Source organism: Stegostoma tigrinum, chromosome 32 (genome assembly GCF_030684315.1).
Source record: "Stegostoma tigrinum isolate sSteTig4 chromosome 32, sSteTig4.hap1, whole genome shotgun sequence".
NCBI lineage: Eukaryota > Metazoa > Chordata > Chondrichthyes > Orectolobiformes > Stegostomatidae > Stegostoma > Stegostoma tigrinum.
Window position 1 is genome coordinate 33902587 of NC_081385.1, and position 16385 is coordinate 33918971.

The window sequence follows — 16385 nt, forward strand, 5'->3', positions numbered from 1 at the left end:
TTTCTGACAGCAACGTTAACTAGTTGTGCTGTGGAGTACCCTGGTGTTTTAGTTGGTTCTTTCTCTAAGAGGTAGAGAAGCCTGTGAGAGCCAGCAATTCTCTCTTGAGAGCTGAGGACTGTTAGCTCTGGCAGACAGCAGTTAGCTCTCTGGGGTTTTGTCCAACTGCCCCCTTCTTTTATACCCTTGATGACATAATATTTCTGACAATAGGATTGGCCCTTTATTGTCAAAACCATCAGATTTAAATTTAATTGGTTTTTGGGACCTAAGTGCCAGGTTCAAATTGATTGACTAAATTTAAAAGCCTGTTGTCTGCTTCTTGACCTGCTAACAGTATGGCCTTTTATACAAAAGTTTCTATTTGGGTGCTGTCTGTGTACTTGAAAACTTTCAAGCTGCTCCTCTCAGGCAACCATTTTAAATCTTTGATCATAGAAAAAGCACATAATCTTTTAAAGGGACCATACAATGCTTCCCCCTCGCATTTTACAAACAACAAATTCTAACTTCCTGCCTCCCAAACTGCATGTACTGTACCCAACTTCACAACGTGGTGATAATGGGAACTGCAGATGCTGGAGAATCCAAGATAATAAAATGTGAGGCTGGATGAACACAGCAGGCCCAGCAGCATCTCAGGAGCACAAAAGCTGATGTTTTGCGCCTAGACCCTTCATCAGAAAAGGGGGATGGAGTGAGGGTTCTGGAATAAATAGGGAGAGAGGGGGAGGCGGACCGAAGATGGACAGAAAAGAAAATAGGTGGAGAGGAGAGTATAGGTGGGGAGGTAGGGAGGAGATAGGTCAGTCCAGGGAAGATGGACAGGTCAAGGAGGTGGGATGAGGTTAGTAGGTAGGAGATGGAGGTGCGGCTTGGGGTGGGAGGAAGGGATGGGTGAGAGGAAGAACAGATTAGGGAGGCAGAGACAGGCTGGACTGGTTTTGGGATGCAGTGGGTGGAGGGGAAGAGCTGGGCTGGTTGTGTGGTGCAGTGGGGGGCACAATAACATTGACACATTATCGTGGGGTAATGCGCTCTATTCAATGCCCTCATCACTTGATCATATTTGTGGTTAGTCTCAAGCTTGTGCTCCTCATTAATTGTTGGCTACTACCATCTCCAAAAGTGACAGAAATGAAGACTCTTGTTAAAAAAATCAGCAACATTACAAATAGTATGATAATTCTCAATTCACGTAATGTTACTCCACAAAGCTCCAAAACATTTGGATGAGTTTTTGCTATATTAAAGACAGCAACTTAAGATAGGTTATAGTTTTGACTATAATTTGACTCCCTGTCTGTATTTTGCCACGCTTACTTCTATGATGCATCATGAAGGATTCTCCTGCCAAATCCATACGTCTTTGAGCTCCATTTCAAATGAGGTTAAGCACAGCAATTAAAGAATGACATTGAAACAGAACAAATTCATTCCTTTGAGCCTGCACTGTCATTCCAGAATTGATGCGCTCCTTTGTTTACCTATCTTTGGCATGTATCCCTTACTGAACAAAATCTTTTAGATCCCAGCATTCCCTGCCTTTTGGGAATGTGGGGAAAGATGTACAGATCTCTACTACTGTTGATATGAAAAAGTACTTCTTGGTTAATGTTATTGTTTTGATGTTAATAGTATTTGATGTTAGAAGACATACATAAACGTGATATAATTCCTTGTGTACACAGGCCTACCCCAAGTACAACAATGTCAGGCAGCTGACCGAACAGCTGCTATAATAGTGGAAAGAGGTCACATTAGCGCTTCTGAGGTGTGGGATATGACCTATTTCCTGAGCAGTTTTAAAACAGCTTTCCTCAGCATTCAAGCCACACAGTATGTGTTTGAGTTTTGACAGGAGGCCTGAGATAGAGAACAACTCATTCTCCAGCACAATCATCCCTCGCCTTGGTGAGCACTGAATTCTTGGAGAAAGGAAACCTGAGAAAGATGGAAGTTAATTTAATTTTAAAATGAGTTGGAGAGAGAGAGAGAGAGAGAGAGCTGCTTAATCAGCTGCATTCAGCTGTGTCAGCTTTACACTCTTACCTCAGACACGATAAACTCTTGAACTGTAATTAAAGACAGATGCTGTATTAGTCCACAGCAGTTGGAATGTTTAAGAGGTCTTCTATTTTTCAATATTCCTATTACTGCCACCAATAAAATCAAAGCTCAGCCAGCCTCACCAATCTACCTGAAAGACAACCAATTCCTCCACATTCCTGCATCTCACCCGCTCTCCATTCCCTCCCAACACATACCACCCTAAACCCACACTGCCCCACCACATACCACCCACAACCCACTCTATCCTACCACAGACCAATCCCAACCGACTCTGTTTCACCAGACCCTGCATCACCCCTTCTTCTTCATCTTCAAACAGCCCCACATAGCCCCAACTCTCCCCAACATCATCCCAACTCATGGTAATAAAATGTGAGGCTGGATGAACACAGCAGGCCAAGCAGCATCTCAGGAGCACAAAAGCTGACGTTTCGGGCCTAGACCCTTCATCATCCCAACTCATCTTCCTCAACCAACTTCACCTGAACCCATCCCACTCAACTGATCCTCATCTCATCCATTCCATGTATCCAATCATTTCCATGCCATCTCAACCCGAGCTGACCCATTCTCTTTCACCTCATCCCAGTAATGCATTCCACTGCACTACCTCTACCTTGGGGTCAATGTTGCTGCTGCTTGTATCTAAGTTGGTGTAAGGCTGCCGTCCTCACCTTTATGTAGGTTGCTCCTTTCAGTGGTTCTCCGTCTCGGATCCAGGTGATGACAGCTGCTGGCTTGGCGTTATCTGCACGGCATGTGAGGTTCAGAGAGTCTCCTACTTTCAGGCTGACAACAGGCCCACTGCTGATCACTGGATTGTCTGGAGGGACTGAAACAAACAGAGCAAAAATACAATGAAACACCTGATCATTGACAAAAGCATCTGAACAAAACCAAGATAATAAAATGTGAGGCTGGATGAACACAGCAGGCCAAGCAGCATCTCAGGAGCACAACAGCTGACGTTTCGGGAACAAAACCAAGCTTAGTAGTTAGACCCATGACAATAATTTGTTTTTTATTCACTTATGGAATGTGAACATCACTAGCTGGGCCAGCATTTAATGCCCATCCATAGTTATCCTTGAGCAGGTGGCGGTGAGCTGCTTTCTTGAACAGCTGCTGCCCATATGTTGTAGATAGACCAATAATGCCATTAGGGAGAGAATTCAGGATTTTCACCGAACAACAGCAAAGGGACGGTGCTATATTTCCAGGGTGGTGAGTGTCTTGGAGGGGAAATTGCAGGTGGTGCTGTTCCCATACATCTGCTGCTGTTTTTCTTCTAGATGAAAGTGGGCATGAGTTTGGAAGATGCTGGCTCAGTGATCACTGGTGAAGTTTTGTGTGGCATCTTGTAGATAGAACACATTCCTGCACATGAGCATTGGTGGAGGAGGGAGTTGATGCTTGTGGATTCAGTGCCAATCGAGCAACTGCTTGAATAGTGTTGCAGCTGCATCCAACTAGGCAAGAGGGGAATATTCCATCATATTCCTGATTCCTGCCTTGTAAATGGTGGATAAGCTTTGGGGAGTCAGGAAGAAAGTTGCACACTGCAGTACTCCAAGCTCTGACCTGCCCTTGTTAACAATGTATTTATGTGGCGAGTCCATTTGAGTTTCTGGTCAAGGTAACCTCGAGGATGTTGATGGTGGGCGATTCAGTGATGATAATACCATTGACTGTCAAGAGGCAGTGGTTATATTATCTCTTATTGGAGATGGCCATGGTCTGGTATTTGTGTGGCATGAATATTACTTGCCAATTTTCATGTTATTGTTCAGGTCTTGTTGCATTCGAACGTAGGCTGCTTTAATCCCTGATATAAAGGGCTTTATCAAAAAGGGGAATACTGTAAGGTCGTGGAGACCACAAGAGCAGCAGTACAAAAGGGAACATGAAGGCTGATGAAGTGGTAAAATTGGTATGCCACAGGCAGAACCTGTAAGATACTCACATTGAAATAAAGTTGGAATGTTTCTTTGTCGGGTGAAAAGTCAACTGCACAATAACCACACAAAATGGCTAACAGTGCAGGCATTGACTGTGGAGTTAGTTACTAATTTCTTCTTCAGAATTGAATGCAAACTTTTGGAATTAGAGGCCCTGTTTGGGGAAATTCAGTAATTATGCCTCCATTGTTTCAGTAATGTGACCCAGTGAGCTTCAATTTACATTTCATTGACACGTTGTTCATTTTCCAATAATTCACATGAAGAATTAAGGCCTCAAGAAATTGTGACCATTACAATGTGCACAATAATTGCCTCCTTGTCATGTTAGCTAGGCAAAAGTAAATGGAACAAGGTTTTTAAAAACAGTATGTGAAGTTTCCATTTCACAAACACGTTCCTTACCTAGCACTGGGACACAGTGCTTCACAGCTGCTACATTCACACAATGCACTGCAAGTATGTAAGGATATGGTCTGTGACATGAAGGAAGCCTTTTCTTTGGGTGGTGGTAGGGTGTGTCTATCAAGATACATTACGGGCAGAATTCTACTTTGCGAGTTTTGAGAAGATTTGTAGCTCAGGTTGAGGCTCTGGATGTGAGATTGCTCGCTGAGCTGGAAGGTTAGTTTTCAGACGTTTCGTCACCATTCTAGGTAACATCATCAGTGAGCCTCCGACGAAGCGCTGGTGTTAGAAAGCAGGACATAACACCAGGGCTTCGTCGGAGGCCACTGATGATGTTACCTAGAATGGTGACGAAACGTCTGAAAACTAAACTTCCAGCTCAGCGAGCAAACTCACATCCAGAATTCTACTTCCCTGGAGCAGCATGGAAACTTTGGCTCGGAAGTGTATTTTGGATGAGCTGACATACCTCCGAGCTCCTGACAGAGACATGACATGTGGCCTCCTTGGGAAGCCTCACATTGTGTGAGGACATCACATGAGACATCATCAATGTGGATGTGAGGGCTGAGGAGTTCCTTCAGTAAAATTGTATTGTCTTTCTGACATTATACACAGAATATCTGCTCATAGATCTCACATAGAGATCACTGTAGTTGGAGTGGGTGTGGCCTTGATTCAACTGTGACAAAACATGAAAGAAGATAGTAATTACTACTTCACCAACAAGCCCAGCAAGAATAGTATGGAATTACTGCACAGCCTCCACAGGGAGAAGCACAGGACAACGATGAGAACCCAGATCTATAGATCTGCTTGTCATTTTCTTCAACTCTATGATATACATTGTGGGCAGTGATTAAAGATGTTTCACACCATCATCACCAAACTGTATCTTTTGCTGGAACAGGACTGGATAGCAATTCCATCTCAGAGGCCATCAAGGTCACAGCTGTCTTTTTTTTTATGTCATCACCTTATTTCAAGAAATAACTGGGGATCTGCATGCATCCACAAATCCTTAATTCATAATGCATCTGGCATGTAACTGATGCCATTTTCTCCAGATCACCAATCAAGGAAAGTCAAGTAGCTCAGACCCTGGCATTCTCTCCATCACTAGCTTCCCAGGTACAGGGCTCTATTGACTGCGTCCATATTGCTTTGAGGGTGTTCCATCATCAAGCTGTAGAGATCATCAAAAGATCAAGATTCCACTCCATCAATGTTCTGGCACATTACAGTATTCACAGGTTCCTGTCTCCTTCCAAGTTCCTTGGGCAACACAGGGATGACTAATTACTAGGAGACAAGGAATTCTCCCTCTGAAAATGACATGACACCTTTACAAACCCCTTTGACTATTTGCAGTACAAAGATACCACACTGATCATTCTTCCATCAGGGCTAAAGTGCGACAAACCAGAGGCCTCTTCAAGATGTAGTTATTGTGCCTGAACCACTTTGGCAGAGTTTTGCAGTATAGCCCCGAAAAGGCATCATTGCAACGTTGCATGTGCACTTCACAACTGAATCTGACAAAGGTTGGAAATACGCTGGATACAGACAAAATGAAAGAACGATAACAGTCTTTTGAGGATGAAGATGAGGATTAGGATATTGAATAGGAGGGTTGTCTCAGCAAGCATTTCAGAACAATCAAAAGGCCAGAGAGAACCTAATTCAAACCTGCTTCTAGGATGATTGAGTTTTAACATTAATTGTTCAAATTCACTGACTCATGCCCCTCAACCCACCTCACCACAACCTGCCAGCCAGCTCTTGGCTCCAAGCTCCTCTTCTTCAGGAGATTGGTTCAAGACTGAGCATTGCGGCACAGATTGAATAAAAGAGCTGGCATCTATTTGGGTGGTTGGCAGTTCACTGTACTGGGACCTCCACTTTGATGAGGGCAGAGGTCCTGCCTTGACCCCATTTAAAGATGTGACACCCATTAAATGCAAGTGAGGGTAACACAGCCAGGCTCACCAAACTTTACACTTTGGTTTAGAATACGGCAGATTGAAAAATAGACTCAGGTGTAGTAAAAGAAGAGAAAAGCAAAGCCCAGTCAGGAATTTCTTAAATTTGAATAGGCCCTACCAAAATGTGGAGAAAGATGTATAGTCATTTTTTTATATTGTTCGAATAGGTAGTAAAATAAAGTAAATGGTCAACAGAAATTGGACACTGCCCGGGTAGAGCAATTTGACAGGTAAGAGACATGAAATTTATGCTCCTTTTTCAGAGATGGTATCTATGGAGTATATTACTGTAATACATGCTACTCTAGCTGCCTAAAATGTGGCCCCTGAAGCAGATAGGTAAAAGCTTCAAAATTTAAGTGAACAGCCTGGGCATCCTTACATTGATTTGAAAGGGATTTTGATGTTTGGATACAAGCATTAGGAGTAAACGTATAAAGCTGCCAGAGAAATCTTTCTCATAGAGGAATTTAAAACTCATAGCCCTTAGTAATTAGAACCAACACTGAAGACAAAATTGCAACTGCAAGACAGGCAGCAGGAACAGTTGACACTTATGAGCTGATCCATAAAACTAAATCTTTTTGCATCATCTCTGTAAACTTGAAAAGGATAAATTGTGGGAGAGTACAAGGAAGGCAAGTAAAAGGTAAAGTTGCAATTGTTTTACCAGTCCATCAGGCTGATCTCTCAGAAACAATGACTGGTGGTGCTTTAACCTGAGGGTCACCACACCTCAGGTGTAGGGAGAAGCTACAAAGGAGAGTCCTTCATGATAACCTTAGCTAGTGCAGGAACTGAATCCACTCTGTTGGCATCACGTTCATCACAAGCCATCCGGCCAGCCAACGGAGCTAAGTGACCCCACGAGGAAAGCAAGGAGCCAGGGCAGAAAAGGAGCAGCTGGAAGTGCTCCTAAGGTTTCCTCCTCAGATCAGAAAGGAAAGAGCTGGGGGTTGAAGTAAAACATGTCTGAATGCACAATGTAGCACAAAGCAGTAACACACTGACAATTCAGTCGACTGCTGGGATTCATTGAACAATTTACATATGGAAAATGAACTGTGCTGCTTACTTACATTTAGCGTCATTGCATGAGGGACTTACGCCTGAGAGACCCATATCTCTGTATTCAGATCCATTACTTTCTCCTTAGATTTGGAACACATATCCTCAATGTTACATAATGACAAATTGTTCCCCACCATTACTATAGCCCAGTGTTATACAGCAACAGTCTCTTTCTACCAGTACTGTACCCGAGTCTTATACAGTAGCAGACCTGCCCCCATCGATACTGTTCCCCACTGTCATACAGTGACAGATTGGTCTCCACCAGTATTGTACCCCAGTGATATACAGAAACAAACCTGAACCCACCATACTGTAGTCCAGTATTGTACTGAAACAGATCTCTATTTACTAGAACTGTACCCCAGTGTTATTCAGTGACAGACCTGTCCCCACCAGCTCTGTACCTCAGCATTATACAATGGCAGACCTGTCCCCACCAGTTTTGTACCCCAGTATTATATGGTGACAGACCTGTCCTCACCAGTACTGTACCCCAGTATTGTATGGTGACAGACCTGTCCTCACCAGTACTGTACCTCAGTGTTATATGGTGACAGACCTGTCCTCACCGGTACTGTGCCCCAGTATTATACAATGACAGGCCTGTCCCCACCAGTACTGTACGCCAGTGTTGTACAATGACAGACCTGTCCCCACCAGTACTGAACTCTAGTGTTATACAGTGACAGACCCGCACCTGGGATAATATCTCTCAGAAAGGATGACTGGTGGTGCTTTAACCTGAGGGCCACCACACCTCAGGTGTAGGGAGAAGCTACAAAGGAGAGTCCTTCATGATAACCTCAGCTAGTGCAGGAACTGAATCCACTCTGCTGGCATCACATTCATAACAAGCCATCCGGCCAGCCAACTGAGCTAAGTGATGAGGTTGGAATATAAAAGCAGCGATGTGCTTCTGAGGCTTTATAAAGCTCTAGTTAGGCCCCATTTAGAATACTGTGTCCAATTTTGGGCCCCACACCTCAGGAAGGACATACTAGCCCTGGAGCATGTCCAGCGGAGATTCACACGGATGATCCCTGGAATGGTAGGTTTAATGTACGATGAACGGCTAAGGATCCTGGGATTGTACTGATTAGAGTTTAGAAGGTTGAGGGGAGATCTAATAGAAACTTACAAGATAATGTATGGCTTAGAAGGGGTGGACGGTAGGAAGTTGTTTCCGTTAGGCAGAGAGACTAGGACCCGTGGGCACAGCCTTAAAATTAGAGGGATTAAATTTAAAAAGGAAATGAGACGACATTTCTTCAGCCAGAGAGTGATGGGCTTGTGGAATTCATTGCCACGGAGTGCAGTGGAGGCCGGGACGTTAGATGCCTTCAAGGCAGAGATCGACAAATTCTTGATCTCACAAAGAATCAAGGGCTACGGGGAAAGTGCAGGGAAGTGGTGTTGAAATGCCCATCAGCCATGATTTAAATGGCAGAGTGGACTTGATGGGCCGAATGGCCTTACTTCCACTCCTATGTCTTATGGTCTAATATCCTTAAAATTAACAATTTTTCATTTATGGAGCAACTTTCACCATCTAGAATGCCCCAATACACTTCGCAGTCAATGAACTGTAGTCACTGCTTAAAGCATGGTTTCTGTTATAGTGTAGGATATTTTTCCTGAAGTAAGTTCCCACATACTGTGAGATTATTAATGACTGGATAATTTATTTTTAGTGGTGTCAGTTGATGGATAAATGTAGGCTAGAACAAACTCTGCTCCCCTTCCACATAGGGCCTTCAAGCCACGTACGTCTTGAGATCAATGACAGTTCTTTAACTTCCCATGTGAAAGACAGCACCTCTGGCAGTGCTGCACTCCCTTAGTTTAACAGTGGCCTGTCAGCCTGGATGATGCACTGAGTTCTTTGGCATGTGGCTTGAACTTACACTGATAGACTGAGCCAAGAAAGGTACCCACGGTTTCACAACTGACACTGGGCACTGCTATGTAAAGAATCGTCCATTTCCATGATTTGCCTCACCAAACCTCTGGACAGACTGTCTCAAAAGGAGACAGGGCCCTAGCAGAGTCAGCAGTTCTGAGAAATAAGGGAACAAAATATAAAGGAAGGTGGAAAGAAGGGTTGAAGCCATGCTGTACATCTCTATGACATGGAAACCAAGAATGAATGCCTAGGAACCATAATTTGAAAAGTGCCTGTTTGTCCCAAAAGAGTTGCAATCACTAAATCTCTCAAACTGCCCATAGACTCTTTCCCAAAGTCTAACTCTGTCCACCCACTTGGGCGAGTTCACTAAACAAACACTGGTCTCCATTAACAGGGTATTAGGATCCATCGAGATATGCAGCAATCTCTGAAAGCCTAAACATATACAAAAGATGCTTTGGAAGAAAAGATATATAAAAAGCATTCAAGATGAAATAAATTGTTTCTATAACATTGGATAAACAAATTTTCTGCCTCAGGCGATTTAGAAAGGCCAAAATTATGATGGACTGGGAACCATCGGTGTGAGAATGTTCTGTTCAGAAGATTAGAGTGTGTTATTTTAAGAACTGACCTACAGCTTCAATGTGCTCCGTGCTTGGTGTATTATGATGTTCAGCTGTCTTTGCACTCATGAAATGTGGCCAACCTGTTATGTATTTAGACCTGAAATTGAGCTAACCAAAAATACACCAAATACTCTATGGTATTAATTTAAATCACTTAATAACTGCATAGCATGTCTGTTAACATCCAGCAAAGCCTAGAGGTGAGACACACCAAAACAGTCCATGACTAAATGCAACATGTCAAATCTGTCTCCATGGTTTCTTCTGTTTCACTCTCTCTCTCAAATAGCTGTGAAATTCACCAAAGTAAATTATGGATTGGGTTATCTTCTGAGGACAGGTTTGACAGAATAGGCTTATTTCCACAGGAGTTTGGAAGAGTAAGAGATGATTTAATTGAATAGTAGAAGATCCTGAATAATCTTGTCAAGGTGAATGTGGAAAGAATGTTTCCTCTTGTGAGTCTGTCCAGAACAGGGGGCACCTTATTAAAGTTAGAACTTGTCCTTACAGGACAGAGATGAAATTGTTTTCTCTCAAAAGGTACTGTGACTTTGGAACTCCCTGACTCATAAGGCAGTGGGGCCAGGGTCATTGAATTCTTTACAACAGAAATAGATAGATACATGTTAACAAGGGGGATCAAATAGGAAAATAGAAATGTGGAAATTCAAACACAAACAGATCAGCCATGAGGGGATATATGATCTATTTCTGCTTCTCTTCCATATGTTCATATGGAATAAAGATGTAACACCATTCGTATTGATAATGAATCCACATTACTGAATAAGTTTGTTATATATTTCTAATAGAAAACTTTCATTGCAGTTATGGATTCTGAGATCTCCTTGTTCCCATTGTTCATCTTGCTTTTATTTATTCATACATAAGACAATGTGGGGAATATTGAGCGTTATCGACACAGGGAATACATATGGGAACATGCAACTGATTGATTGGAATGATCAGATCTGAGAATCTGATTACTCAGGCAATGACCTCAGTTGTTCAAACATGAGATCTCAATCCACAAAGCAGTGATCCCTGTCCAGAGGCCAGACATCAAAATCAATAAGCGAGAGATTCTGTTTTTCAAGTGCATGGTCCTAACCCTTGCTGGTGTGACAACACAATCTCGATGTGACATTCTGCTGTCTGTTGAACGATAGGTGAATATTTTTGGTGCGTCATAATCATCAATATCTTAATGTCTACTTTATCTTACTACCCTTAGGATAATTATGGTGCTCAGAAAAAGACAGAGATGATATGGGGAGTGTTATGAGAACTGTGCATGATATACAATATATTATATGATATGTCATGAATAATCTCAGAAAATAAATTGAACTGACTGTCCCAAAATGAATCACTTTGGCTTTGAAATTCACGGTTATAATTTTTATGTCTTTTACTGCTAGTAAAGGTTTAAACACTGGATTCTTTGGCAGAGCTGCATACATTAATTTTAATTGGAATGGTCAAGGTGTTTAGTCAAAATGAGAATCTAGTGGGATTGGTTTGGACAAATGTGTGGTTGCTGCTCCTTTTGTGTTATGGAGACATTTAATTTATATTTTCTTCGTTCCCAGTCATTTTGTTGAAATTAGATTTTTTTCAGGCAGTTTTGTTCAACTTGTGTCATTTATCCAAAGGCAAAAGTCACACAACACTAGGTTATAGTACAACAGGTTTATTTGAAATCATAAGCTTTTGTAGCACTCCAAAAGTTTGTGATTTCAAATAAACCTGTTGGACTATAACCTGGTGCCATGTGACTTCTGATTTTGTCCATCCCAGCACAACACCGGCACCTCCACATCACATCTATTCAAAGATTTTAGTGTATATTGCTGCATGATGCTGAAGATGCAATTGACTTTTTTTTCCTCAAACTTTCCAAGGGCATTTAGTTAGTTTTCAACTGTTGTAACTGTGCAATATGTCATTGTTTTGGTTCATATTATCAATCAATAAAACTGCCTGGCAATTTCACTATGGTCCAGTAAAATGTTTATAATCTCCTGAAGTCTTGGAAGATAGTGAGATTCATTCAAGCAGCCAAGATATGGAAACAAGAATTTTCTCCTCAAACCGTCAATTGTCTTCCAAAGGAACATATCCTGGATAGCAAGGAGGAATGTTCTAGATTTTAGGAAGCAAGATACTTGCCAACCTTTTAGGATTCTTTCAGAGGTGGCAAGAACCAAAGACTGATTGCATGGGCAATGCAGTGAGCAAACCCAAGAGAAAGGCTATAGGAGCATTAAAACAAGGAGCGTATTTTTCAAATTAAAAATTGAATTATTTTCTTCAATAATTATAATAATACAGAACTTGGAGAAGTTGGCAATTTGATTGATAATCAAGATTCATTCAATTTGACATTAGAGCGTCTGTTGAAGTTTCAATTTGCATGGGAAGGCATAAACGCCAATGGTGGGAGGATTGAGGCAGGTAGTTATGTGACAAAATATCCAGGAAGAATTTCAACCAGAGTAGACAACCCAGCAGCAAGGAAGCCAATGATGGGAGTGGTCTGGTCTCTGAATCAAAGAAAATTATCTAAAATATAAATTCAAAAAGTGTCACTGAAGATCCAGACTATTTTGGAAAGGACAATTACAGCAAGTCTTCCACTGACAACAACAGAAGTATTACATTAATAGTCCCGCAGAAAGTAATGAAATCTTTCTGATGTGAAATATTTATTTTCTTTTTGTTGTAATCTTTGAGCACTGCAATTACACAGCTCACTGGTTGCTGGGCTGCGTGTAGCATCTACTGATCACACAAATTCTGAAAAGCCTTCAGACAAACACTCAATTATTAAAAAAATACATCCAATTGGCACCATAACCTTTCACTTTGTTCTCTCTCCTGCTCTCTCAAATTCCATCCTTCCTTCGCCTGAGAGTGTTAGCCCTTCTTGGACTCTGGCATTACTGATTCTGTTTAAATACAGTCCTTCATTTGACTTTCTGACTCCAATTGCTCACCCTCTATTCTCCCACTATTGGTCATCTTACTGGTCATTCCCCTCAAACACATTTCTCCTGTGTAATTTGGAAGCAAACAAGTAGTAATTGAACAGATGTTTCCTTGCGGCTCTTCCAATTGACTGTTCTTCATATGTGACATATGTGAGGCCAGATTCTTGAGGTTCTGTCAACACTTGTTGCAGTCTCCCACCATTAACTCCAAGGAGACTATCAGAGATTATTAATGTCAAAGACTTAACAGAGTGAGTAGTGAGGCAGATGACAATCAACCTTCCATTTTAGAAGCCTGGGCTCCAGGTTATTACTAAGAGAAGAGACATTTCTAGATATCATTCCATTCGTGTTCCACCATTCCTGTTAATCCCAGCTAGCCACCCATAATGGGAACATGGTACCAACTATATTACCATTACCACTGACACCAATAATACTCAACATGTTCAAACCACATTAAGTATGATGATTCCTTTGTACAGGTGCACCTCTTCAATGTTTCTTTCCTAGTCCATTGGGTGAAATTGACCAGATCACTGTTTTTCACACTTTCCTTTTGGGATCATAATAAGTATCTCAAATTGGTGACAGCACAAAAGAGGCCATTTGGCCTGTGGTGTCTTACAGATCAATTTACCTAGTGTCACTTCTCTGCTATCTGCCCATAGCTTTGTACATCATTTTTAAGATAACCCTATTCCTTCCTGCTTGTCTCAATTGAGCTGACCTCCACTGCTGGAAATGTAAAGGATGAACGTGCCTTTCATGTTCTCTGATGCTTTCTTGTTTTTCCCACAGTAGACTATTCACATTGACACCAATGCAACCATTATAAATAGTGAGGGCTGTATAAGGACCTATAGCACAGGAGTTTGGTGGTCTCCTGATACTGTGGCTTACATTTCACCCTCTGCCAATGCCACTGTAAAGGAATTAAATTGCCATTGATTTCCTCCACAGTTTGAGTAATTGTCATTGGCACAAGATAGTTCCACAGTTTGCTTCTGTAAAACTACAGAGTAAACAGCAGGACTCAACACGTGAATAGTTCTGCGCAGTTCAATCAGTTACTATTCTGCGTGCAGGGTCAACTTTCTCCGGAAAATGTTCCTTAAACCGACAACATTGTGAATGTCTTCTGTGTAATCCCGAATCCTGCACCTTAAATGTTAGTGACCACATCCTGCTGTCCACCAATCATTGGTGATGTCAAATAGGGTGCAATATCACAATTGGACAGGCAGCAAGGATTCATTGTTGCCAGCTCCATCAACTCTCAACTCAGCGCGAGGCCAAGTGTAGAAATGAGATAATAAACTGCATTCAATAAAGGGATTAGCGCTTTAAAGAAAGCAGTTTTAATAAGAGACACAATGCCAGACTCGGCTGGATGACCTCAGGTCAGTTTTGCCTTGGAATGTTAGGGGAATATTTAATTGCAGAATATCAGGCAAACTGCATTAGAAATGATCTTATTAAGTGGTCCCAGAGGACAAGAACTCACTGCACAAAACTGTCCGGAGTGAGAAGCTAATTGGATAACCTTGTTCAGAAAGGACAAGGGGTGGCTGGTTAGAGAGGTGTACTCACTGATCAAGGAAAGTTTTCTTGGGGTAACCTGGTGTCCTCTCCCTTGCTACCTGCCATCAGTATGACCGCTGGCACAGTCTGAAAGATGCAGTGACTTTATTACCCAGCTGACATCAACCTAAGTAGCCGAGTGAGTTCCTGAAATCAGCATGGAGATTCGAGCACAAGCTGCCATCAAACAATTGATGCTGGACAGTTTGAATGTTTGAATGGAAATTGGACATAGTCAGAATGTGACGTCACTTAATCACTACCCCCTGACTCACTCTGTCTCCTTTCCAATATCCTTTATTCTGTTACTGGGGTCCTACACTGTGGATATCTGAACACATTCATTATAAAATTCTCATCCTTGCTTTACAACCACAGCTGGCAGATTGGTGAGATTGAAGTTAATTTCTCCACCATCTGCCATAGACCCAGTCTAATGGCAATGTCCTTTAGGACTTGACAACCTGGTTCAATAATGGTGCTGCCAAGCCATTCTTGATGATGGATGGCAGGTAGCATGGTGGCTCAGTGGCTAGTACTGCAGCCTCACAGCACCAGGGACCTGGGTTCGATTCCAGCCTCAGGTGACTGTCTGTGTGGAGTTTGCACATTCTCCCCCTGTCTGTGTGGGTTTCCTCCGGGTGCTCCGGTTTCCTCCCACAGTCCAAAGATGTGCAGGCTAGATGGATTGGTCATGCTAAATTGCATGTGTGTGGGTTATAGGGGGATAGGTCTGGGTGGGATGCTCCAAGGGGCAGTGTGGACTTGTTGGGCCGAAGGGCCTGTTTCCACACTGTAGGTAATCTAAAAAAATAATCTATTTCCGATGCCTCTCCAGCTATCCTGATAGGAATGCAATAATTTGTTGATTTTGGTTAAGAATGACATTGGTATGAGCTGTTTATGCCCTCCTATTTAAATGTGACCCCATTGCATCTACCTCCACCACCACCCCGGCAGTGCATTCCACACTCCTACCACTCTCTGTGCTCTTCATATCTCCTTTGAACTTTACCTCTTCCACCTTAAATGCATGCCCCTTAGTATTAGATGTTTCGACTCTGGGAAAAGGTTCTGACTGTCAACCCTATATATGCATCCCATAATTTTATAAATTTCTATCAAGTCTCCCCTCAGCTTCCGCCGCTCCAGAGAAAACAACCCGAATGTTTTCAGCCTCTTCTCATAGTTCATACCCTCTAATCCAGGCAGCATCCTGGTAAACCGCTTCTGCACCCTCTTCAAAGCCTCCACATCCTTCCTGTAATGTGGTGACTAGAATTAAAAGTAATTCTCTTAATGTGGCTGAACCAAAGTCTTATAAAGCTGCAAAATGACATCCTGACTCTTGTACTCAATTCGCCAACAAACAAAGGCAAGTATGCCGAATACCTTCTTTAACACTTTACCTACTTGCGTGGCCACTTTCAGGGAACTATGGAGTTGGACCCCAGATCCTTCTGTGCGTCAATGTTATTCAGGATCCTGCCATGAATTATATACTTTTCCTTAACATTTGATTTCCCAAAGTGCAGCATCTCACACTTAGCCGGATTAAACTCCATCTGCCATTTTGCCATCCATATCTGCAACTGATCTATATCCCGCTGTATTGTTTGACAACCTTCTACATTATTCATAACTCCACTGAACTTTGTGATGTCTGCAAACTTACTAACCCACCCATCTACATTTTCATCCAAGTCATTTATGTATGTCACAAACAACAGAGGTCCCAGTACAGATCCCTGCAAAGCATCACTGGTCATGGA

General features: G+C 42.2%; 1 protein-coding gene across 2 annotated transcripts in view; it reads right to left on the minus strand.

The window, feature by feature from the left end:
* kirrel3a (kirre like nephrin family adhesion molecule 3a) overlaps positions 1 to 16385 on the minus strand; it is a 564427-nt gene that overhangs the window by 132983 nt on the left and 415059 nt on the right. For both annotated transcript variants that reach the window (XM_048562289.1, XM_048562290.2), the window contains exon 4: positions 2748 to 2905. In XM_048562289.1, the coding sequence (XP_048418246.1) occupies positions 2748 to 2905 (158 nt within the window). The remainder of the gene's footprint in view (positions 1 to 2747; positions 2906 to 16385) is intronic.